General features: G+C 60.2%; 2 protein-coding genes across 2 annotated transcripts; one reads left to right on the top strand and one right to left on the bottom strand.

Moving 5' to 3' along the window:
* Positions 1 to 217: 217 nt before the first annotated feature.
* THOC5 (THO complex subunit 5) lies at positions 218 to 15,173 on the top strand. The gene is made up of 20 exons (XM_063351245.1): positions 218 to 330; positions 1,461 to 1,574; positions 2,237 to 2,380; positions 3,027 to 3,140; positions 3,806 to 3,903; positions 4,525 to 4,671; positions 7,128 to 7,242; positions 7,768 to 7,900; positions 8,981 to 9,058; positions 9,406 to 9,446; positions 10,359 to 10,458; positions 10,730 to 10,838; positions 12,357 to 12,458; positions 12,740 to 12,836; positions 13,171 to 13,285; positions 13,809 to 13,912; positions 13,996 to 14,083; positions 14,220 to 14,335; positions 14,542 to 14,732; positions 14,951 to 15,173. The coding sequence occupies exons 2-20, from the start codon at positions 1,479 to 1,481 to the stop codon at positions 15,012 to 15,014; spliced, it is 2,052 nt and encodes a 683-aa protein (XP_063207315.1). The 5' UTR covers positions 218 to 330; positions 1,461 to 1,478; the 3' UTR covers positions 15,015 to 15,173.
* Positions 15,174 to 16,153: 980 nt separating this feature from the next.
* Positions 16,154 to 21,588, bottom strand: NEFH (neurofilament heavy chain). Its single transcript, XM_063351242.1, has 4 exons — positions 20,752 to 21,588; positions 19,593 to 19,792; positions 18,730 to 18,854; positions 16,154 to 18,363 (listed from the first exon to the last, which is right to left on the bottom strand). The coding sequence occupies exons 1-4, from the start codon at positions 21,542 to 21,544 to the stop codon at positions 16,695 to 16,697; spliced, it is 2,787 nt and encodes a 928-aa protein (XP_063207312.1). The 5' UTR covers positions 21,545 to 21,588; the 3' UTR covers positions 16,154 to 16,694.
* Between the last annotated feature and the right edge of the window lie 1,164 nt (positions 21,589 to 22,752).

Genomic DNA, 22,752 nt, shown 5'->3' with positions numbered 1-22,752 from the left:
CCATGGATATCCCCGGCCCACGCGTGTCCCCACCACGGAGGGACCCGCTCCCCCCGCCCCCCACCAGCGGGGCTGGTCAATGCGGGCGGTGCCCCCGCCCCTTTAACCAGGCCCCGCCCCTTTAACCAGGCCCCGCCCCTTTAACCAGGCCCCGCCCCTTTAACCAGGCCCCGCCCCTTTAACCAGGCCCCGCCCCCCGCCGCTCGTTGCTCGCGGTCCTCCGCAGGGAGGGAGTGTCCGCTAGGGGGCGCCTTTCACGGGCGCCGCTCTGCGCCGCGCTCGTTTGCTCCGCCGGCGTCATTTCCGGGCAGCGCTGAGGCGAGCGGCGCGGTGAGCGGGGTCGGGGTGGGGGGCCACCGGGACGGGGTCGAGTTAAGGTGGGGGGGACACGGCGTTGGGAGTCTGGGGCGGCTCCGGTGGAACAGAGGCCCCCGGGCCCGGCGTGCTGGGGCCCTGGGGGGGGCTCCGGAGGCCCCCAGATCCTGTGTGCTGAGGGTCGGGGGTGGCTCCAGTGGAGCGGAGGCCCGGTGTGCTGGGGGTCGCGGGGGGCTCTGGAGGAGTAGAGGTCCCCAGGCCCGGTGTGCTGGGGGTCTGAGGGGGCTCTGGAGGAGTGGAGGTCCCCAGGCCCGGTGTGCTGAGGGTCGCGGGGGGCTCTGGAGGAGTGGAGGTCCCCAGGCCCGGTGTGCTGAGGGTCGCGGGGGGCTCTGGAGGAGTGGGGGTCCCCAGGCCCGGTGTGCTGAGGGTTGCGGGGGGCTCTGGAGGAGTAGAGGTCTCCAGGCCCGGTGTGCTGGGGGTCTGAGGGGGCTCGGGAGGAGTAGAGGTCCCCAGATCTGGTGTGATGGGGTCTGGGGGCTCTGGAGGAGCGGAAGTCCCCGGGCCTGGTGTGCTGAAGGTCGGGGGTGGCTCCAGTGGAGCGGAGGCCCCCAGATCAGGTGTGCTGAGGGTCAGGGGTGGCTCCGGAGGAGTAGAGGCCCCCGGGCCCGGTGTACTGGATGTCCGGGGGGCTCTGGAAGAGCGTAGGTCCCTGGGCCCGGTGTGCTGAGGATCTGGATGACTCTGAAGGAATAGAGGCCCCCAGGCCCAGTATGTTGGGGGTGTTGGGGGGCTCTGGAGGAGTGGAGGCCCCCAGGCCCAGTGTACTGGAGGTCTGGAGGAGCAGAGGACCCTGGACCTGGTGTGCTGGGAGTCTGGGGGGCTCTGGAGGAGCAGAGGCTATTAGGCTTATGTTGGGGGTCTGGGGGGGTTGAGAGGTGGGATGAGGGAAGCTGGAGGGGAGAAGGCCTGGGACTGGGTGGGCAGGGAGGAAGATGGGGGGTGTAGGGTGGGGAAGAGGCGCAGGGACTGTCTGGGCTGGGAGGCTGCAGAGCCCAAGGCAGGCTGGCGGAAGGGAGCACTGGATAACCCCGATCCCAGGCAGCTTCGGCCCCCCATGAACGACAGCTTTGCCTTTTCTCCCCCAGTCCTTGACTGGCAGCACCATGTCATCAGACTCCAGCAAGAAGAGGAAACCCAAGGTGATCCGCACGGATGGGGGCCCACAGGAGGGCAAGCGGAGCAAGGCTGATGCCGACCAGGTAGAGTGCCCGGCTGCCTCTCCATGGCCCCACAGACAGAGCCTGCATGCTGCAGCAGGGTGCTTGTGTCCTCCTGCCTTACAAAGGGCTCTTCACTGGCCTTATTCTCCCCTTCAGGAAGTTGTGGGACTGTTCCCCCAGAGCTGAGCCAGCTCCCAATGCCTCTGAAACTCCAGCTCTGAATTTCTGAACCTGCTCCTGTCTCCTTCAGGAAACACAGTGCTCAAGGAGTCAAATGCTTCTCTGGAGTTACAGGGAGAGCGAGCACAAGGCTGAAAGGTCTCGCGGGGGGTTTGCCAGTTGCCTTAAAACACTCCCGCAAGCATCAGGGTAACTGGGGTTCAGCCAAAGTGGGAATAGGGATTGAAGACATAATCACCTTCCTGGTTTATCCTCTGTAGCCACATAGACGCGCTGGTGCAGGATTTTAACAGTTTAAATTTATAACTATGTAAAAGGCAGCCTGAACTTCCTAGGCATTTTAATGCCTGGTGGTGTTTGTCTGGCATGGTTAACCAAGTCCTCTTCCAGCGTATAAAGTCTCCTCAGGTGTGGGATTAACAGACAGAGCCAGGAATTGGGACCAAGCAGTTTGTTTCCTAGTGGCCTTTCCAGGGAAGGTGGAAGGAATGAGCCACAGAAGGCGCTTTCTGCCTTTGCAGGATGTTAGGTACTACAGCGAGGAGTGCGAGGTGGATCTCCGGGACCCTATCAAAGACTACGAACTCTACAGAGAGACTTGCCAGGAGCTTCAGAGACTGATGGCAGAAATCCAGGAGCTGAAGAGCAGAGGCATCAAGGACAATGTAAGGAGAAGCCTCGGTGCTTGATTTAATGTGTTCTGTTCTTTGATGTCTTTCCTTAATCTGAAAGGAACGGGAGCAGAAGCTATGCCATCTTCTGGGGGGAGTCAGGAAAATGGAACATCCTCCCTTAAATGAAGTAAAATATGATTTAGCTGAGGCATCGCTCTTGACTGAGCAGATATTACACAGACCGTGTTCTTCTAAAGTGTGTCTGGGCTCCTGATGGGTTGGGGGCTCCTGGGGGAGGAATTGAGCCCCTCCTGACCGCAGCAGGGGTGGCCAGGCTCTCGCTGTCCCACAGGGGCCCGGCAGCTCTGTCGTGGCTGGGAAAGGTTTGTGCTGCAGCTGCCTGTGCTGTCCTCTGTGTGGTATTATGGGCATGTCAGGCTCAAATACCTCTCTTCCTACTGCCAAGAAAAGTCACTAGAGTGAGCCCAGACCCCCCCCCCCCCAATTATTTCTAGCAAGTGACTTGCGAGTATGGCAGTGGGAGGCTCCCTCAGAAGCATTAGGGACATGATTTGTGGTTCCACAATGAAGCGCGGAGCCCCCTTTGTGATGGGACTCACAGGAAGTCCCTGCAGTAAAGGGTCTTTGTGGTGCCAGTCATCTCTCCTGCTTCAGACTCCTCTCTCCTGCCACTCAGGCTTCGGAGATCGACGAGCGGCGGATTCAGAGCTGCGTCCACTTCATGACCCTAAAGAAGCTCAACCGGCTGGCTCATATTCGGCTGAAGAAAGGGAGAGATCAAACCCACGAGGTACAGCAGGGCTGGGGGGTGACCGATATGGGTCGGAATTTAGTGGGATCTGAGATGGTGCCATTTCTGACGGGTCTGGGTATGGATGTGTGAGAGGAATTAAACACCAGCCGGGACTGGGGTTTTGAATTAGAGGTTGATTGGGAGAGTCTACTGCAATGAAGTAGAACCTATAATTATAATGCGTGATGAAGGAGTGCTGTATCTTTCTGCCTCAAATGTAACAGGGAGTCAGAAAGCTCTGTCTCTAGAGTCTGGTGTGCTGCAGGCCTGAGAAATGTGTATATGGTTGGCCCCAAAGCTCCTAACCCAGACATCTCGTAGAGCTTTTCACAGTTCATGAAGAACGCGTATTTTCATTGTACCACTGAGGCATGGGGACGGGAGGGGACTCAGCCCATGTGCCCCAGCAGCTCTCCCCTGTTCTGTGCCTTGTCCCCAAAATGTGCTGCCTCCAGAGCAGAACCAGTTTGACGTGATGACCGTTTGCTTTCCCAGCCCTTGAAAATGTCTTTTTACCCCTCCCCCCAAAATTGTTGCATACCCTAAAACCTGCCATCCCTAGCTGATATCGTGAGGGGTGGTGTACTGGTGACTCTCCTGTGGGGTGTGTTTGCGGGGAGGGAGGTGAAAGAGCTTCATCCCCTGCTGTGTCGGTCTTTCAGGCAAAGCAGAAGGTCGACGCGTATCACCTGCAGCTCCAGAACTTGCTCTATGAGGTGATGCACCTGCAGAAAGAGATCACTAAATGCCTGGAGTTCAAGTGAGTTTGGCCTGGGAGGGAGAGGGAGGGATGGTGTGTCTGAGGTGGGATGGAGGCCTTGAACATTTGGAATCTCTTGTCACGTTGCCTGAGGCGGCTGTGGGAGGAGAGCGAGTTCTCCAGATGCCTCCGTGCAGGAAAGACGGAGTGTCTCAGAGTTCTTGTGCTGAGACACAGGGGAAGAGGCTTGTGTAAGGAGGAGGGAAGAAGGCATCTGTTGTGACAGAGGGACAGTGGAAGAGGAAATTTCTTCAAGGACTCACTGGCCTCCATATATCAGGAGTTTTCCTCTAAAAGCCAAGCCTTCCATCATGCCCGTTGCATAGGCAGCACTCTGAGCTGCTGCCAGGAAGGCTGTATTTAGACTGCTGCCTCAAACAGCGCTTTGGTTAACTGTGCAGGGAAGGTGTCTCTGTGAAAGGAGGGACCCTGTTCTGACCTTTCTCTCCTCTGCTGAGCTCTGCTGCAGTTCAGCTCGCTGATGCTGTGGTGTTTCGCATAGCAGAGTGAAGCCGGGGCATGGGACATTGGCATTGACCGCTCTTCTGTGAGACATGGTTGAGTTTGGCCGCGCTGCAGCATTTCCCACCTTTCCCTGACCTGATCCATCTGTCCTTGCAGGTCAAAACATGAGGAGATCGAACTGGTGAGCCTGGAGGAGTTTTACAAAGAGGCCCCCCCTGAAATCAGCCGGCCTGCCATCACCCTGTCTGAGCCCCACCAGCAGACCCTGGCCCGCCTGGACTGGGAGCTGGAGCAGCGCAAGAGGTGGGTCTGCGGCGTCTCAGTTCGGTGTCAGCCTGTCCAGCGCTGAGCACGTGGCGTGTGCTGAGCTGTGGGGCTCTTGGCAGACCCCAGGAGTGAGCTGCACAGTGAAGCAAACGTGGGTGATAAAGGTTTTAACACCCTCTTGAAATAGTCAGCGTAGAACAGGCGACAGATTTATTGTGTGACTGAGCCCTTGGCGTGGAGGATCACTCTGTGTGTGGAGCTGGGCTTGGCGGGATCCTTGTTTCATAGATCACAGAGTTTTCTTGCACTTGCCTGATTAAGGAGGGCCCCGGGGATCCTGGGGAGCAGAGAAACCTCCAAACCAGTGTGAGAGAAGCCCTGAGCCAACTGCAGCTGCGGGGCAAGAGGGGCTGCCTGGCTGGGGCTGCGCTGTGTGCTCTGGCTGATGACAACAAAGGCCTCTTGGCTCTCCTGATAAGCCCACACAAGTTCTCTCACCGAGGCAGTGAACGTCAGCGCTGGCTCTTGGGTATCAAAGGAAGAAAATTAATTTTATAGCTTGACATTTTATAGCTTGACATTTCCCTGGTGTCTGCTTGGAGGCTTTTGCAGAAGGGAACGGGGACGCTGCCCACCATAGGGGTGATATTGAAGGGTGGGCAGTTATGTGCCTCCATCCAGAACGTGGTTCTGCAAGATGTGTCACGCAGGGCGAAGCGATCCCTGTTTTGTCTGCTGTGCGGTGGTGCGAGGAGCGAAATTAAGCCAAGCTGGTGCTGCTGCTGTTCCTGCCTGCCTGTGCTCCTCACGCTTGCCACGGTGGGGAGCTGCTATCGCAGCTGAGCTGTGACGGACGCTGTTGTCCTGGTGCTGGCAGCCACCTCCTCAATGCAGGCTCTAACCCCCATGGTCCCTCAGCTGGCACAGGCCAGGTGGCTCAGCTGCTCTGTCGACTCTTTGCCCATGCAAAAAGCAAATATGACAGAATGTTCCTGCGTTTTGATAACGGTCAGCAGCTTTTTCCGCCAGAGACCAACCTTCTAGAAAGGTCAGCCTGAGCCTGCCAATAGGTCTGCATGAGCAGGGCAGCTCAGCAGAGCAGACTAATGAGAGGTGCTGCGGATGGGTGCTGGGTGGCTCTAAAGCCTCATGCTTCGCCTCTCCCAGACCCTTCACGTCAAACCCAGCTGCTTCTGCCTGGTGAAAGGCACCTCTTTGGCTCTGCAGCCAAGATCCTCCAGACGGCTCCACCTGCGGCACACGCTTGCAGAGGAGTGTTCAACCTGGAGATTCTCCTGAGGATTTTCCTTAAAAATGATTGTTCATTGCAAACTGCAAAGAGGTTGAGATGAGCTGAGCTGAACTGAGCCTGACCCGCAGTTGCCCGTTGAATTGCTGAGAAGCCTTGCAATTCTGAGTCCTCACCCCACAGTATCTAGGGGACCTCTTACCACTGTTGTGGTGGGAAGTAGCCACTTCAGCTGCCTCAGGAGCAGATGTTGGTAGTGCTTTGATCACTTTCTGATGCTGATGGGGTTGTTGATGTCCATCTGTAACTGTCACATTGCGGAGTACTGGATTTACCTTGGACTTTATTATGAAAGGTGCTTCTTGAATGGTGTTACAGGGATCTCTGCTGCTCTCACTAGCTTGGGGAGCTCGGTTGAGATGTCTGTAAGCTGGACTCCAAAACTGTGTTGTATAGGAGCCTGTTGGGGGGTGTTGACCCAAGACAAATATAGTTTTGCTTGGAAAGAAAAGCGTTTCAGTCCTGCAATGTCAGGGCTGTTGTTCCCCCTCAGAGGGGGTTCCTCTGTACTGTGGGTGCTCTTGTCTGGTGGGGAGCAGGGTCCTGAGAGGAGAGTGCATGAGTTCCCCAAACCGCTGCTCCCCCTGCCATGGCGATGGCTTTTCCTGGGCAGCAGACATCCATACCCAGCTTTCCCTGCTCCTGCCATCAACAGCAATACGGAGATTTAACATGTTCTCCCTAAACACAAGCGTATCCAGGGCTTGGAGGGTCATGGTGAACTTGCGTTTTCCTGGGCTTTCTACCCAGTTACGGAGGAGCACTTGCTGGTGTATTAAACCTCGACTTCCATGAGTTTAACTAAGGAGTTGATGTGACATGAAGTGGCTCTGGTGATATGAAGTGGAAAAGCCTCTTCAGGAGCTTGGTGGGGTCAGCAGGGCTCCGTTGGCATGGCTGCTGGCACAGGGCTTGGTGTGAGAGCAGAGGGAAGATCCGGTTGCTGTCCCTTTTTGGAGCACAGCACAAGGCTGAGCTTCCACTTTCTCTCCCTGTTCATTTTCTAGCTCTAATCAGTTCTTTTCTGCTTCCATTTGCCCTTGACATTAAGAACTCTTTGTCTGTCACCATGTCTGAGCTCTCCTGGTTCCTGCAGTGACTTTTGCCTGTTCTGGGTCCCCAGGTGGACCCTGGCAGGCTTTATAGCTGTGATGCGTGGCAGTAACCGAATTCCCACCCCTAGGCTGGCAGAGAAGTACAAGGAGTGCCTGACCAGCAAGGAGAAGATCCTGAAGGAGATCGAGGTGAAGAAGGAGTATCTGAGTAGCCTCCAGCCTCGACTCAACAGCATCATGCAGGTACTCGAGCTCTGCAGGGAGGGGAGAATGCCTCTGGGGCCACGCAGGGGTCACGGTCACACTCTGAGGGCTGTGTTAGAGAGGTGCAACGCCCAGGCTGATTCTGCTTTGGAGGCATTTTGCTTCCAGTCAGCATGGACGAGGGGTAGATCTGCCTCATGCCAAGACTCCTCCGGAGTCTCCTTGTTTATGCGGCAATTGCTGCAGAACTGCGGATGGAGGAGTCACTAAATGGGCCTTTCCCTGGAGAGTGATAATTCGGTTCCAGCCTCTTGTGATTGCCTTGGGAGGGAAGAACAGGAGAAGGAACTGGGTTATTTTCAGATCCAAAAGTTTTCCAGCAAAGGAGAGCTGCCAGCCCTTCTCTGGGGGCTCACTGTGCCCATGGCTGCATTTAACCCTGCACCACGGCTGCTGTGCTGGTTTCCAGTCCCCGCTTGGGGTTAAAGGAGGGGGTAAGGAGGGGGTGAGGAGGGCGAAGTGTTCTCTTCCTAGTGACGAAGGTTAGCCCTCTTCTTCCCCCAGGCCTCCCTGCCTGTCCAGGAGTATCTCTTCATGCCTTTTGACCAGGCACACAAACAGTACGAGACAGCCCGACACCTCCCGCCGCCTCTCTACGTTCTCTTCGTTCAAGCCAGTGCCTACGGTCAGGCCTGCGGTGAGCACCAAGGGGGAGAGCGCAGTCCTCAGTGACACTGCAAAGGGCTGTCACCATCTGGGACTGGGGGGCAATGCTCCCCCCACGGGCCGGATTTCACTAAGAGCACTGCTTTGGGGACGCTTTGGGAGGTCCTTTTCGTCCCATCTGCTGGATTCTGCTGAGCCCAGAGCAGCAGGGTGGCCCCATGGCCAGGCACAATGAGGCAGCAGCATTTGAAACCTTGTTTGCTCAGCTCCCTTGCTGGAAGAACTGCTTGGGAAGCTCGCTTCCCACCTCTGCCCTGCTTCTCAAGGTCGGCCGGGACGTTCCTGCAGCCTGCAAGCTGGCTCGGTGCTGACACGACCTCCCGAGAGCTGTCACCCCATGGGGTGGGTGCTATGTGGTGCCACCCGTGGGTGATGGTGACTGCAGAGCAGGCGGTACCTCTGCCTGCCCTTGCAGAGGCCCTTCCCCGCAGCTCACCTGAAAGTCTTCATCCCTTAAGGCAGCTTTGTATTTTGAGGGGCTTTCTGAAACCTCCCTGAGTCAGGAGGGATTTTCCAGCAGGGCTCAGGAATATCTCCCCCGGGCTGTCCCGCATCTCCTATGCGGAGAGGGCTGCAGCATAGCGTGAGCACTGCAATGCCACCTGCTCTCAGGCCGCCCTGGGAGTGGGGCAGGCGGCAGAGGAGCATGGAAGGACCACACTGTGGCACTTGGCCACACCAGGTCCCTGCTAACAGGGATCTGCGACCATGATGACACAGCTCCTCGCTCTCTGCTTGTGCCAGCCATACCCCAGCCCCTCTCGGCTCTTGATAAAGATTTGGCCTTTATGGTTTCCAGGGACAGTCCCTCAAAGCCCAGCATTTTCCCCTCCTATGACCCCACCCTACCCAGGAGATGCAGCGCTGCGGTGGCCCCACAGAGCCCTCTGGAAAATTGCCTGTTCCCACTGACCCTTCCTGTGCAGAGGAAGCTCAAGTGGCTCTGCCTCGTGCAGCCACAAAGTGGGAGCTTTCTGGGGCAGGGCTCCTTCTAACTGCCTTCCCATACACAAGTGGGGTTTGTAGCTTAGTTTTCATGTTTCCTCTGTAGATAAGAAGCTTGTGGTGGCCATTGAAGGGAGCGTAGAGGAAGCCAAAGCCCTGTACAAGCCGCCTGAGGACTCGCAGGGTGAGTTGGGGTGGTGTTGCCACAGGCAGGCAGAGGGGGTGGGTAGACAAGCGAGTGGGTGCTGCAATGGCGCAGTGCCTGGTGTCTGTGCTGCTGGATGAAAACCCTGGCAGCTGAGTCCCTCTGTCCCCAGCTCCTCCTTCCTGAGAGATGTTCACAGCCCCGCATCTGTTTGGGGTGACCCCTGGTACTGGGGACCTGTTCCCGTGTGTCTGCACCCTGCTTTTGCGGGGCCGGTGATGTCTGTGGAAGTTGTGGTCCTGGAGGAAGGGGTGGTAGTTCTGCTGGTTGTGGGAAAGCTGCTGAGCCCCAGGCGGTCCCCGCTTACACCCCTGTCTTTTGTGCAGATGATGAAAGCGATTCTGACGCGGAGGAGGAGCAGACCACGGTAAGGGATAGCACTGTCCCCTTCTGGGTCCTCTCCCAACATTGTATCGTGAGCAAACCGATCTGTGCCTGCTAGCTGAGAGGTGCTGGGCCCTAGTGGGTCTGGGAACTGGTCCTTACCTGCTGGGAGCATGTGTGGAGGTGCACTGGCGTTAAACCCAGCTCTTCCTTGGGAGGAGAGAGGTGCCATTTCCAGTTTCTGTCCCGAATGCAGGAGAGCCAGGTTACAAATCTGCCTCGCTCACATCCCGCCATGCTCGCATCCCGCTCGGCAGCGACAGCCGCCTCGCAGCTCTCCGGCTGGAGCTGTTCCACTTTGTATAAATAGCCTCGGGCCGGGGAGGCTGGCATCCGGAGAGCAGGGATGTGTGTCCATCCCCTGCCATCTGCCAAAAGTGTTGAGCTGAGCTCTGCCCCAGGGATTGTTCGGTGCTCCCTCGGGGTGGCATTTAGGTCCTGCAGGTTGTTCTTCAGGGTGCTGGGGAGAGGCTGTAGGTGCTGGCTGCCCCCAGCATGGAAGCCCACGGGAGGTGGGTGCCACCACTCCCCACCACCCAGCAGCAGTGCCTGGTGTATTAGGCTGTTGCTGTGGGGAGGAGTAAAGAGAAGGGCCTCAGCTTCTGTCCCTCGTGGTGGGGAAGCTTTTGGGGCCAGCAGGTCCTTGACGCCATCTCACAGGGCAGGGACACTCCTGGGAGCTGAAGGAATGACAGGAACCAGAGGTGGTTTGTCCTTGCCCTGCAGCAGGGCAAGGGTTTCCTACTCCCTTCCCTTTCCAGGGCTGCTCTGTGTCTGCTGCGCTGGCAGATTGGGGAACTAGATTGGTGGGAAGGGACGAGCAGTGGGAGAGTAGGGGCTGAAGGTTCCTGAGGAGCAGGAGAAGGGTCTGACAGTTCTGTTTCGCCCTCTCCAGAAGCGGCGCAGGCCTACCCTGGGCGTGCAGCTGGATGACAAGCGCAAGGAGATGCTCAAGCGGCACCCCTTGTCTGTCACCGTCGACCTGAAGTGTAAAGGTGAGTGGGGTTTGGTGGCCCTTGGTGGAGAGTGCAGAAGGGTGTGTGGTAGCAGGTCAGGGAGCAACCCAGCAGCAGCTTGGGATCCTCAGGGAGAGCTCTGGATGCAGAGACGCTTTCCTGCCCTCAGCCCTGCTGCCCCAGCAGGGATGAGCATGGCCTTCCAGGGGAGACTGAACTGTTGTCCTATCAGGGGAGCACATACATCCCCCTCTGCAGAGTGCTCTGAGCTAGAGCAGACAGCAACATTGCCCCTTTTCTTTTGGCGCAGATGAGAATGTGCTTCATCTGACCTTCTACTACCTGATGAACCTCAATGTCATGACGGTGAAAGCCAAGGTGACCACTGCTGTTGAGATGACAACTGCCATCAGTGCCGGGTAAGGAGAGCCCTGGGGACACTGAGCCCAGGGCTGACTGCGGTGTCATTCCTAGCCCGGAGCTCATCTGGCAGCAACCCCTCCGCTTGCCGTGAGCACCCTGCCCTGCTGTCCTGCCATGCTCTGAACAGTCACCCGCGGGCAGAGCGATGTAGTGCCAATAGCAGCATGCAGTGGCGATGTCCCTCTGCTGAGCCGTAGCTCCTGCACCCAGTGCACCCAGGCACTCCATGCCCAGCTGCCAGCTCCCAGTAGGTGAGGTTTTAATCTTAGTCCCATGTCCTACCTTGCCTGGGGCACCTTAGGGGCTTTTGTGTAGAGCTGCAGTTTCAAAGTGCTGTCTTGGCTTGTCCTTTGATGGGCAAAGGAGACCCCAACGAGCATAGCTGCATCTCTGTCTCTGGGGAGCACTCTCAAGGTGGTCCACTCTCCTGCCCTGTGGTATCCTTCCCCTTAGCTCCAGGGCCCTGCCAGGCTGCTGCAGCCCAGGCAGGAGCATCCTCCTCTTTGTTGCAACAAGCCAGGGGCAGGGAGGTTGGGAACCTCTTAGGGGAGTGATGCCAGACCTGTCAGGAGCTGGGGGAGAACCTCTCCTGCTTGTCACATTCAATCACTCTGTTGCAGCTCAACTGCTTTCCTCCCTCCTGCAGCCTGTGCCTGGCAGCTCCCTTCACCTGCTTGCTCTGCAAGTCACCTTGTCTTGAGTGCCGGAGATGCGGCTGTCTCTCCCTAGCCTCCCCTGAGACTGGTGGAGCCTGATTTGTGTGAGGAACAGCTGAAATGGCAGCTGTGGGAGCCTGCCCAGGGAGTTCTGATCAGCTGCCAGCTCTCTGGTGGCCCTCCCCAGACCAGGAGGAGGTGTCTGTGGAAGAGGGAGGTGGTGGAGGCTGGTTTGGGCTACTTGGGAGCAAGTGCTGCCTCCCAGTCTGTCCCATGTGAGGCCTCCCAATCCTCTTGGGGTTCTCTTTTTCCCTGTGGGTACCCAAACCCCTCCGTGACAGCAGCTAGAGCCTCTCCGCAGGGTTCCCATGTGCAGGGTGTTCCCTCCCTCGCAGCTGCCCTTGGCTGCCATACCCGAAACCAGTGAGGCTCTGGCTTGAGCCAAATCCTTCAGCCCTTTATGCTTGGTCAGGCTTGTGAGTACAGTCAGACGTGAAGAATTTTATTTCATTAAGCAGAATTCCTCTGCTTAAGCTTGTTGGGTGGCAAACAGCCATCAGGCTGTGCCCTGCTTATGCTGGCGATGTTTTCTCTATCAGCAGGTTTCAGAGTTAATGCACTGGAGTGAGCAGCTTCCTGGGAAACCAGGGAGCTGGTGCTCTGTGCTTTTTGTCATCTTTACAGCCAGGGAGGAAACAGATCTTCTTTTGGATTGTAACTAGAAGGCCATTCTGGTCTTCAAACCCACCTTGTAGAGCTCACAATCCCCTTTTCTGGGCTCAGAGCCTGCTAGTGGCCATCCCAGAGAGACATGGAGCCGGGGCTGCTGCTGATTAATCTCTTTCTTCCTCCTGCCAGTGACCTGCTCTCCCCGGACTCCCTCCTGAACTGCCTCTATCCAGGAGACCACGGGAGGAAAACGCCCAACCCAGCCAACCAGTTCCAGTTTGATAAAGTGGGGTGAGTGGGGCGCTGACCCACGCAGCTGGGGCAGCTTTGCCCAGGTGGTTGGCGTGGCTAACCTGCTCCCCACACGGCACAGCCCTCCCCAGCTTGTCGGGGGCCGGCTCAGCAGCTGGGAGGCCAGTGTCCTGCCAGTCAGCACCAGGGGGGCTTTTTGGGCACAACTTGGGGTGCAGATGAAGAAGTACCTGCTCCCTCCAGCTTGCTTGCAGGCCGGGTGGTGGAGGGACGGGGGGGAAGCTCTGGGGTGGCATAACCCTTTCTCGTTGTCCCCGCAGCATCCTGACCTTGAGCGACTACGTGACGGAGCTGGGGCACCCTTACGTGTGGGTGCAGAAGCTGGGCGGCCTGCATTTCCCCAAGGATCAGCCTCAGGCATGTCACACCCCCTTTCTTCTCCACCAGAACGTCGAAATGGGGTTTGGGGAGGTTTTGTTGGACAGTTATGTCCTGTACTGTCCCCCTAGAGCTGGCACCAGCCCTTCCCAAACCACAACTTGCCCTTGGCTGGGACAGGCTCGGTTGGGGTGAATCCGTGCAGTGAGGCCACACCAACGTATTTTATCTCCCACATGTGATAGTTTAAGCCCCGTTACGGGCACTGAGCAGTGCTCTGAGTGTGTGCCTGTCCCTGTGGCTGAGTGGGGTGGCTGCTGGAGCGTGGGGACCTGCAGGCTGGCATGGCAGTGACAGCCCCTCCTGTCCACAGCACACAGTGACTGCGGACAACTCGCTGAGCGCCAGCCACATGGAGCTGACTGTGAAGCTGCTGCGGACAAGGCTGCAGTCCCGCCTGGCTCTCCACAAGCAGTTTGCGTCGCTTGGTGAGTGCCAGGCTCCCCACCCCATACCTGGGGACGGGGAGTACAGTAGCAGGGTCCTTCTGCAGAAGAGACCTGACTGATGTCACCTTTAACGGTGCTACAGATCTGCAGTGCCACCCTCAGCGTTCCCAGTCATTCTGTCTGTCCTCGGTGGTAGCAGGGCTGCGAGGGCTGCCGTATTTTGGGTGGGAGAGGAAGGCTGTGCCCCGTCTTGATCCCCAGCGCCCCTTTGGGACTGGCCATCCCTGCACTGGGAACTGATTTGGGCTGTGGTGGGGGGTGAACGACACACCCACACGTGTCGTGCGCCTGTGGAGCAGGCCAGGCGTGCGCTGCCAGGGCTGTGAGCTCCAGTGGGATTGCAGCCGAGGCCTCCCCTGCTCCTCTCTGGGCTCCCGATGAAGGTGTCAGAAGGATAAGGGTGTCCTCAGGTCTTGGTTTTGGAGCATCCCTGCCCACAGGACAGTGACAGAACTCTGTCCCCAGCCCTCCCCTGCTCAGGTGGCCTTGTCCTTGGTTTCAGAGCATGGCGTTGTGCCAGTCTCCAGCGAGTGCCAGCATCTCTTCCCTGCCAAGATCGTCTCACGCCTGGTGAAGTGGGCTGCCATTCCCTATGAAGATTACGCGGTAGGTGCCGAGCGTGTGGCCGTATCCCTTCCAGCTCCCGCACGGCGCTGGCAGCTGCTCACTCCTCTTGTCTCTCCTCACAGGAGCTGCCCTACACCAAAGATGTGATAGAGGCTGGCTTGGCCGAAGACACTCACCTCTACTACATGGCCCTGATAGAAAGGGGAACAGGTAGGCGTGTTTCCTTCCCCTGGCAGTTGCTAATTCCCACAGCAGACACTCCCAGGGCAGCTTCTGGGGGTCTTCATGGGACATCCCTCCAGTTGGAGGCCCCATGGGCTGTGGGTGATGTTTCTTCCCTGTTCAGCCAAGCTCCAGGCTGCCGTAGTCCTGAACCCTGGTTACTCCACGCTGCCGCCCATCTTCAGCCTGTGCCTGAACTGGAAGGGAGAGCGAACCAGCAGCAACGATGACAACATTCGGGTAACCCGGGGTGGTGGGAGAGGAGTTGGGAGAACCGCTGGCTTTTAGGGGGTGTTCCCAGCAGTTCTGTGTCCATAACAAGCCGTTGGGGTGAGCTGGTGGCCAGGCAGCTGAGGGCAGGCCCGCGAGACCTGCTGGATGCAGCAGCAGGTCCTGGGAGGGCAGAGCAGGGACCCGACCCTGCACCATCCTGTTCCCTCTGCCAGGCCATGGAGAGCGAGATCAACGTCAACTACAAGGAGCTGTGGGGGCCCAAACCGGGCTACCAGCTCCTCACCAACCAGCTGCAGCGCCTCTGCATGGTGCTGGACGTCTACCTGGAGACGGAGCCCCACGACACCAGCGTGGAGGGGCCCAAGGAGTTTCCCCAGGAGAAGATGTGTCTGCGTCTGGTCAGGTGAGACCCTGGGGCGGTGAGGGGCTGGGTGGGGGTGAGGGTGCAGGCACTGCTGTCCCTGGCGTGTGGCCCTGCCTGACCTGATGTCAACCTTCTTTAGCTGCCTGTGGGGATCTGCCCCCCACAGCTGGGCAGTACCCCAGGACCAGGCCCTTTCTGTGGGTGCTGTGGGCTTCCTGACCCCTGTGGGTCAACCTCTCCCTCTTCTCCTCTTCCAGGGGGCCCATGCGCCTGAAGCCCTTCAAGTTCAACTACCCTCAGGGGTTCTTCAGCCATCGCTGAGCACCCCTTGGGCATCGCTCTGGGATGGGCCTCGTCCTGTACGCGGGAGGACAGTCCCCATCCCACTAATTCCGTTTCTTTTCCGAGCTTTTGGATTTCGTTTGAAGGTTTTGTAGCTAAAGGGATTAAATGCTGAAGTGAAGGAAAAGAGCGTGTATGCCTTGTCAGTGCAGAGGGCTGGGATGGGGCAGGGGGGAGCGGGGGCTGCAGCAAGCCCTGTCCCACATCGCTGGGCTCTGGCAAGTGTCTTGCTGTTGTTATATGCCCTTGCCTGCCTCCACCCCTTCCTCCCCACCGCAGGGCCTCGGAACCGCGGAGCTGAGATAGCTAAAAACTGAGATGGCTAAAAATAGCCCATTTCCGGAGCCCGCACTGCAGCCGCAGCCTGTCCTTGCCTGCGCTGGCCCACAGCCAGCTGACTCTGCACAAACCCCGCAACGAGGGGGGGGCTTCGCTGCTTCCCTGGCTTGCAGCGGGGGAGCAGAGCGGTGTCCTCTGAGATGTAGGACCTCATAGCACCGTGGGAGGGGTCAGGGCATGGGGTGGGAGCCCCAGCACCCCAGCTCGCCCTGCTGGGTGGTGGTTGGAGGGCGCTGTGAGGGGTCCAGGGGCTGTTCCCCCTCTCTGTTCCCTGCTGGCAGAGTCAGGGCTCCTAAGGTCATTGTCCTTCCTGGCCGCCAGCCTCTCCATGTGTTTTCTCCCCCCGGGAAGGCTGTCAGACCCTCTCCTGCAGCTGGTGCCGTACTGCAGTGCAGGGCGGTGCTGCAGCGCTCGGGTTAAACCAGGCCCTACCAGCCCCTTGGGAAAAGCGCTTTAAAAAGAGAAGGAAGGAAGGAAGAAAAAAAAAAAAATAAAAATACTGAAATCCTTTGCAGAGCATGGGAGGGGCTGGCCCTATTTCCAGCCCCCGTGCAGGCAGCCCCCCAAGGACACAGAGGCCTTTGGGGCTGCTGTGGGGTGGACTCGCCCCAAGCAAGACCTGGGCTTCCCTCCTGGGAAACCCTGTGTCACCCCCCCAGCCCTGGGTGACAGATCCCAGCCCCCCCCACCCCCCCCGCCAGGCTTTCCTGCCTTCCTGCGCCACCTCTTCCTCCCGCCCTCCCCCAGCCCCAGACAGGAGGCCAGCAGAGCCGGGGATGTCTCCGTAAGCACTTTTATTTGGTTATTGCACAGAAAGCAAATAACAGTGGGCTGAGGTTCCTAGTGCACCGTGTGTGTGTCTGAGCGTTCCTGCAGCGCCCAGCCTCTCCCACCGAAGCCAGCTGCAGCCTGGGTCACCGCTGGGAGGGACACTTGTCACCTCCAGGCCGGGGAAGGACCATGCCAGCTGCCATCCCAAGCAGCTAGAGCTCTGCGTTGCACTCATCCATCGATTGCACATACATTAAATAAATGCACTTATTGGAGAAGGGCGGGCGGTTCCCCGGAGGTCTCTTCTCCTCGGTTATAATTCAAGTGTTTACATGTGGCGCTCGGGGTATATCACATTCTGCTGGGGAAGCTATCGGCCAGCCCGCCGGGGCAGGGCCGCCAGGGGCTGCATCTCTCACACGGACATATTGCTAAGGTTAAAGCCTGGCCCGGCGCGGGGCGGGGGTGTCCCTACCCCGGGCCCCGCTGTCAGAGGGGAGCGGAGCAGCTCCCGCACCCAGAGGTGCTCTTGAGCGCCCAGGGCTCCGCTCACTTCTTCCCCGCAGTGGGCACCGGCTCCGGGGCTTTGCCCTCCTTGCTGGAGGGGGCCTCGGCCTTGGGGGGCTCTTTACTGGCTTTGGGCTCATCTTTGGGTTTCGCTTTAGCTTTGGGCTCCTCCACCTTCTCCTTCTTGGGCTCCTCCACCTTCTCCTCGGCCTTTGGCTTCTCAGCCTCCTTCGCAGCTGCTTTGCTGACCTCCTGTTGAGGTTTTGGTGGAGCTTCCTTCTCAGCCTTTCCTTCTTCCGCAGGTTTGGGGCTTGGCTTGGTGGCTTCCTTCACCTGTGGGGCTGGAGGCTCCGGCACAGCAGCTGCCTTCTCTTTAGGCTTCTCCTCCACCTTGGCTGGGACATCTTTCTTGGGAGCTTCCTCTTTCCTGCTCTCGGGCTTGGAGGGAGCCTTCAATTCCTTGGGCTGCTCTTCCTTCGCAGGGGCTTTTGGCTCCTTTGGAGGGGAGGGGGTGGGCTCCTTGGCTGGGGCTGCTTCCTTCTGCGGGGATTTGGCCTCCTCCTTCGCAGGAGACTTGACTTTCTCAGGAGACTTCACGGTTGGAGTCTTGGCCTCCTCTTTTGAGGGGGTTGGGGGCTTCTCTGGGGACTTCACAGCTGGGGTCTTGGCCTCCTCTTTTGAGGGGGTTGGGGGCTTCTCTGGGGACTTCACAGCTGGGGTCTTGGCCTCCTCTTTTGAGGGGGTTGGGGGCTTCTCTGGGGACTTCACAGCTGGGGTCTTGGCCTCCTCCTTAGAGGGGGTTGGGGTTTTTTCTGGGGATTTGACAGCTGGAGTCTTGGCCTCCTCTTTTGAGGGGGGTGCAGGTTGCTCTGGGGACTTCACAGCTGGGGGCTTGGCCTCCTCTTTCAAGGGGGTTGAGGGTTTCTCTGGGGATTTGACAGCGGGAGTCTTGGCCTCCTCTTTTGAGGGGGTGGCAGGTTTCTCTGGGGACTTCACCGCTGGGATCTTGGCTTCCTCCTTTGAGGGGGTTGGTGGCTTTTCTGGAGATTTGACAGCTGGAGTCTTGGCCTCCTCTTTTGAGGGGGTTGGGGGCTTCTCTGGGGACTTCACGGCTGGGCTCTTGGCCGCCTCCTTTGAGGGGGGTGAAGGTTTCTCTGGAGACTTCACAACTGGGCTCTTGGCCTCTTCTTTTGAGGGGGTTGCAGGTTTCTCTGGGGACTTCACCACGGGGGTCTTGGCCTCTTCTTTTGAGGGGGCTGGGGGCTTTTCAGGGGACTTGACAGTTGGGGTTTTGGCTTCTTCCTTTGAGGGCATTGGTGGCTTTTCTGGGGACTTGATGGCTGGAGTCTTGGCCGCCTCCTTTGAGGGGGACTCGGGTTTCTCTGGGGACTTGGCCTCTTCTTTTGCAGGAGACTTGGCCTCCTCTTCTTCACCCCCTGCTTCAGCTTTCTCTTCCTCCTCTTCAGCTTTCTCCTCTTCGGCCTCTTTCTCAGCCTCCTCCTCCTCTGTGACCTCCTCTGTCACCTGGATTTCCTCTGTCTGCTCCTCCACAATCACTGTCTCCTTCTCAGATTTTTCCACCACCTTGATCTTCTCCTCACTCTTCACCTTGATGTTGGTGGTGATGCTGGGAGCTTTGGGGACCACCTCAGGGAAGGAGATCATCCCAAAGCCCGACTCGATCCGATATTCCTCCCCTTCCAAGAGCTTTCTGCCAGGAAGAGACCAGAGCAAGGCAGTCAGTGATTGCTTCTCACCCAGCTCTCCCCTCCTCCCATGACCAGGAGCTGCCAGCCATGCCCTGCAGCTCCATCTCCCTCCTTGCCCCGCTTTCGATGTGCTGGCTGACCCTCCTGCTCCTCCACCCTGGGCTGTGCAGGTTTCCTCACCCTTTTCTCTGCAAGCCCTGTGCAGGGCTGGCTCCCCCAGCTGGATGATGCCCACCATGGTCTCAGGATGGAAGCGTCTCACCAAGAAGGGCCTGGGTGTTAGTGAGGGCCCTCGAGGAGCATCCGCTGAGACACCAGCACTAGGGACTGGCTGAGACCCTCTCACCTTCCCCTTGCCCACCCCATACCTATAGGCAGCAATTTCAATGTCCAAGGCCATTTTGACGTTGAGGAGATCCTGGTATTCCCGGAGCTGAGCTGCCATCTCCCACTTGGTGTTCCTCAGCTCGCTGTCAAGCTGCTGGATGGTTTCCTGCGGGACACAGAGCGATTAGTGACATGAGGGGCCAGTCCCCAGGAGCAGGGTGACCCAGCACCCCTAAACAGTCCCCTGGTCTCCAGAGGAGGGACAGACTGCTCACCCAGCTCTGGGGTGCCCTCACAGAGCGGTCTGCACCTGCCTCCCCCTGCAGACACGGAGGGAAGGTGACGCATCCAGGGGCTGTTTCAGCATGTCCGGTTCCCTTGGGGGAACTGGCAGGAGCCCTGCACCACCTCAGCTGAGCCCCCAGCCACCTCCCAGACCTCCCTCCAACAGGGGTGAGCTGTGGGAACATTTCTAGGACTTGGTCGAGTCTGGTGACCACCAAACCCCAGCCTGAGGCTGATGGGGCATCACCCTGGGGACAATGTTTCAGTCCATGGCCACCGCATTGAGCAGCAGCTCCGAGCTCTGGGACACAAGACACAGCCTGAACCCTGGGCACGGTTCGGTGGTGTCACAGGCAGCTCAAAGCCCGGCAGAGACACGGGACAGCTCCATCATGGGTGAGGGACACAATAGTCTGGATGCAACATCAGGCTCTGGGTACCTGATCACTAGGAGCTGGGGAAGGCTGGCTCTAGACAAAACCCCGAGTATTTCCACTCAAATATTTCCTGAGTCATCACCATCTCTGAAGCCAAAGCATCAGTGCTCCTCCCCCCTGGCAACTGGATGGTCCCTCCCCACCAGATGATGTCTGGGATGCTGCCCACTGTATCACATTACCTGGTAGGATAGGACATCTGCATGATGGCGCTCCTCCGAGTCCTGCCTCTGCCTCTCCAGTGACTCCTGGGTCCCTTTGAGGGCTTCGAGCTCGGTGGTCTTGGACTGGAGCTGGCGGCGGTACTCGCAGATCTCCTCCTGGGCCAAGCGGATGGCGTCCGTGTTCACCTTGGCAACTTCTGAGAGCTTGTCCAGCCTCACTGCGACAGGGGAAAGGAGAAGCTGCAGGGAGGGAGGCAGGCTGCAGTCTGCCCTTCCTGGGGAACGTCAAATCCTTTAAGACTGCACATCCCCTGCGTGTATGTCCTCTGCAGGGGCTCCCTGGGTGTGCCGGCTTCACCAGCTCTTGTTCGCACTGTGACAGCAGGTGAAGGTGCCCGGGCAGGACGGGGTGGGGGGAGGAGGGGGGAGGGTTGGGGTTGTGTTTTGACATCCTGGACTTTATCCACTGCAAACCTCCCTCTCCCCTTCAGCTCCTGCCGCAACCCCGCTGACTTAAAGAGGCGCCTGCTCTCCCTACGCACACCGCCTTTGCCACGCCCGGCTATGGCCCGGGGGGAGTCGGAGCGGGGGGAGGAATTTGCCGCAGCGGCCACCCCGGGGGACGGGACGGGCCGGGACGGGGACAGAGCCCGCTGCTCCCGGAGCCCGCGGGGAGCACGGCGCCCGCCGCTCTCCAGAGTGCTGAGCCATCGCTGTCCGTGGTGCTGAACTACCGCTCTCCAGGGTGCTGAACCCCGCCCCGCCCATGGGTGCTGAGCCTCGGGATGCCGATCTCCCCCCCGCAGTGCCCCACCCAGTAGTGCAGCAGGGACACTCCCTGTCCCCCACCCTCCCGCATCAGGGATGCGGCACCTCCCCCCCCCACACCCCGCGCTCTATCCCCCTCCCCGCAGTGCACTGCAAACTCTCCCGGCCTCGGTCGAGTCGGGGGGGACCCCCGCAGCATTAGGGGGGCGGCACCCCACAGACTTGCGGGGTGGCAGGGCAATAATCGTGTCACCCTCCCCCCGCACTGGGGGCTCGCCAACATACCCAGAGACACCGGGGAGCTGGTGACAGGGGTGGGGTTACCCTAACGCCCTCCTGGAGCGCTGGATATATGGGGGGGCTCCCCGCTCTTCCCGGGGCAGAGCCGTCCGCGGGGTGCGGAACTCACCGCGGAACCACTCCTCGGCCTGCAGGGTGCTGCGGGCCGCCGTGCCTTCCAGCTGGGCGCGCAGGTCGCGGAGGGCGGCGGTGACCCCGGCGCGCAGGGCGGCGGGAGGCTCGTCGGGGGGCTCGGGGCGAGCCCCGCGCAGCAACGCGCCCACCTCAGCCCGGTGCTGCCTCCGCAGCAGCTCCGCTTCCTCCCGCAGGGCCCGGGCTCGCTCCTCCAGCGGCCCCCGCGCCCGTTCCGCCTGCGCGGAGCGCTGGGCCAGCCCGCGGGCCGCCGCCTCCAGCTCGCTTCGCTGCCGGGCTTCCTCCTCCAGCCGCCCCCGCAGCGCGGCCACGTCCTCGGCCAGGCGCGATCGTTCCAGCCGCAGCTGCCCCTTCTCGGCCCCCAGCCGCAGGACGGTCCCCCGCATGTCGCGCAGCTCCCGCGCGTACAGCTCGCCCATGGCCGAGCGCCCGGCCTGCTGCTGCCGCAGCGCCGCCGCCTCCGCCGCCAGCGCCCGGTTCTGCTGCTCCAGCGCCCGCACCCGCTCGATGTAACCGGCGAAACGATCGTTCAGCGCCTGCAGCAGCTCCTTCTCGTTCCGCGCCCGCGGTTCACCGTTCAGCGAGTCCAGGCTCTCGGTGGAGGAAGCGGCCGCGCTGCCGCCGCCGGCCCCCCCGCCTCGAGCCCGCCCCACCACCGGGCCCGGCCACGAGTGGAAGCCGCTGGAGGCGGCGGAGCGCGGGGGAGCGCGGCCCGGCTCCTTGCGGAGCCCCCCCGGGGGGCCCAGCAGCGTCTCCAGCATCAAGCTCATGACGACCCCCGCCCTCGCTGCGGCACCCTCGCCGCCCGCTTTATAGGGCTCGGGGCGGCTGCTCCGCCCCGCCGCCGGCAACGGGGATGGGCACCGGCACCGCCCCGCGCCGCAGCCCCGCGGGGGGGTGGGGGGGGAGCATCCCACGGCCACAGCCCAGCGGGGACAGGGAACTGCGATAGAGAACGGGGGCCAGTCGAGACGGGAGGGAGGACCCCCCCAGGGTCCTCCAGGACAGTGCAGGACGCCCGGGAAGGGCGTGGGGACCCCCGGGAAGGGAACGGGACCTCCGGGAGGAGAACGGAAGCACCAGGAAGGGAGTGGGACCCGGGAAGGGAGTGGAGACCCCCCCAGAAGAGAACGGGGACCCTCTGAGAGAAGAACTGGAGCCCCCAGGGCGGAGTAGAACCCCCAAGAAGGGAGCGAGACCCCAAAAAGGGAGCGGGGACCCCCGGGAGAGGAACTGGAGCCCCCAGGGCGGAGCAGAACTCCCGGGAAGGGAGCAGGGACCCCCGGGAAGGGAGTGGTACCCCCCGAAATGGAACGGGACCCCCCGGAACGGAAGGGGGACCCCCTGAGAGAAGAACTGGAGGCCCCAGGATGGAGTAGGACCCCCGAGAAGGGAGCAGGACCTTCAGAAAGGAATCGGGGACCCCCAGAAAGGGAGCGGGGACCCCCAGGAATGGAGCGTGGACCCCTGGGAGAAGAACGAGAGTCCCCAGCGCGGAGCAAGACTCCCGGGAAGGGAACAGAGACCCTCAAGAAGGGAGCTGGGCTCCCGGAAAGGGAACGTAGACCCCCGAGAAGGGAGCGGAGACCCCCGGGGACCCTTATAAAGGGAACGGGGACCCCCAGAAAGGGAGGGGATCCCCGGGAAGAGAACGGCAACCCCCAGGGCAGAGCAGGACCCCCGGGAAGGGAGCAGGGACCCCCCAGGGCAGAGCACAGCCCTGCCCCAGGATGAAGGACAGTGGGGGGACTCTCACGGGGGGGCCCGGGCACCCCCTCCCACCGGTGGGATGCCAGGACAGGGACCCCGCGGGGGGGTCTCAGCACCCAGACCCCCCCGCTCTGCGGTCCCCCGGGGGCCGGGCAATGCCCCTGCGGGGTCCCGGGGCGGGGTCCCAGGTGGGGGGTGGCGGGGGTGCCGGGTCCGTCATCTCGGCCTGGGGGGGGTCCCCCCTGCACCGTCCCCCCGCACCGTCCCC

The sequence above is a fragment of the Chroicocephalus ridibundus genome, chromosome 13 (assembly GCF_963924245.1).
Source record: "Chroicocephalus ridibundus chromosome 13, bChrRid1.1, whole genome shotgun sequence".
In the NCBI taxonomy this organism is placed as follows: domain Eukaryota; kingdom Metazoa; phylum Chordata; class Aves; order Charadriiformes; family Laridae; genus Chroicocephalus; species Chroicocephalus ridibundus.
This window is presented reverse-complemented; position numbering and strand designations above follow the sequence as displayed.

Bases quoted from the DNA above. Each gene is read 5' to 3' on its own strand.
- THOC5 (XM_063351245.1), top strand. From the start codon at position 1,479: ATGTCATCAGACTCCAGCAAGAAGAGGAAACCCAAGGTGATCCGCACG. The intron at 1,575-2,236 runs GTAGAGTGCCCG...CTGCCTTTGCAG, and splicing joins GCAAGGCTGATGCCGACCAG to GATGTTAGGTACTACAGCGA. The intron at 7,243-7,767 runs GTACTCGAGCTC...TTCTTCCCCCAG, and splicing joins GACTCAACAGCATCATGCAG to GCCTCCCTGCCTGTCCAGGA.
- NEFH (XM_063351242.1), bottom strand. From the start codon at position 21,544: ATGAGCTTGATGCTGGAGACGCTGCTGGGCCCCCCGGGGGGGCTCCGC. The intron at 19,793-20,751 runs GTGAGTTCCGCA...CCCCTGTCGCAG, and splicing joins GGCCGAGGAGTGGTTCCGCG to TGAGGCTGGACAAGCTCTCA. The intron at 18,364-18,729 runs GTATGGGGTGGG...TCTTCCTGGCAG, and splicing joins ATTGAAATTGCTGCCTATAG to AAAGCTCTTGGAAGGGGAGG.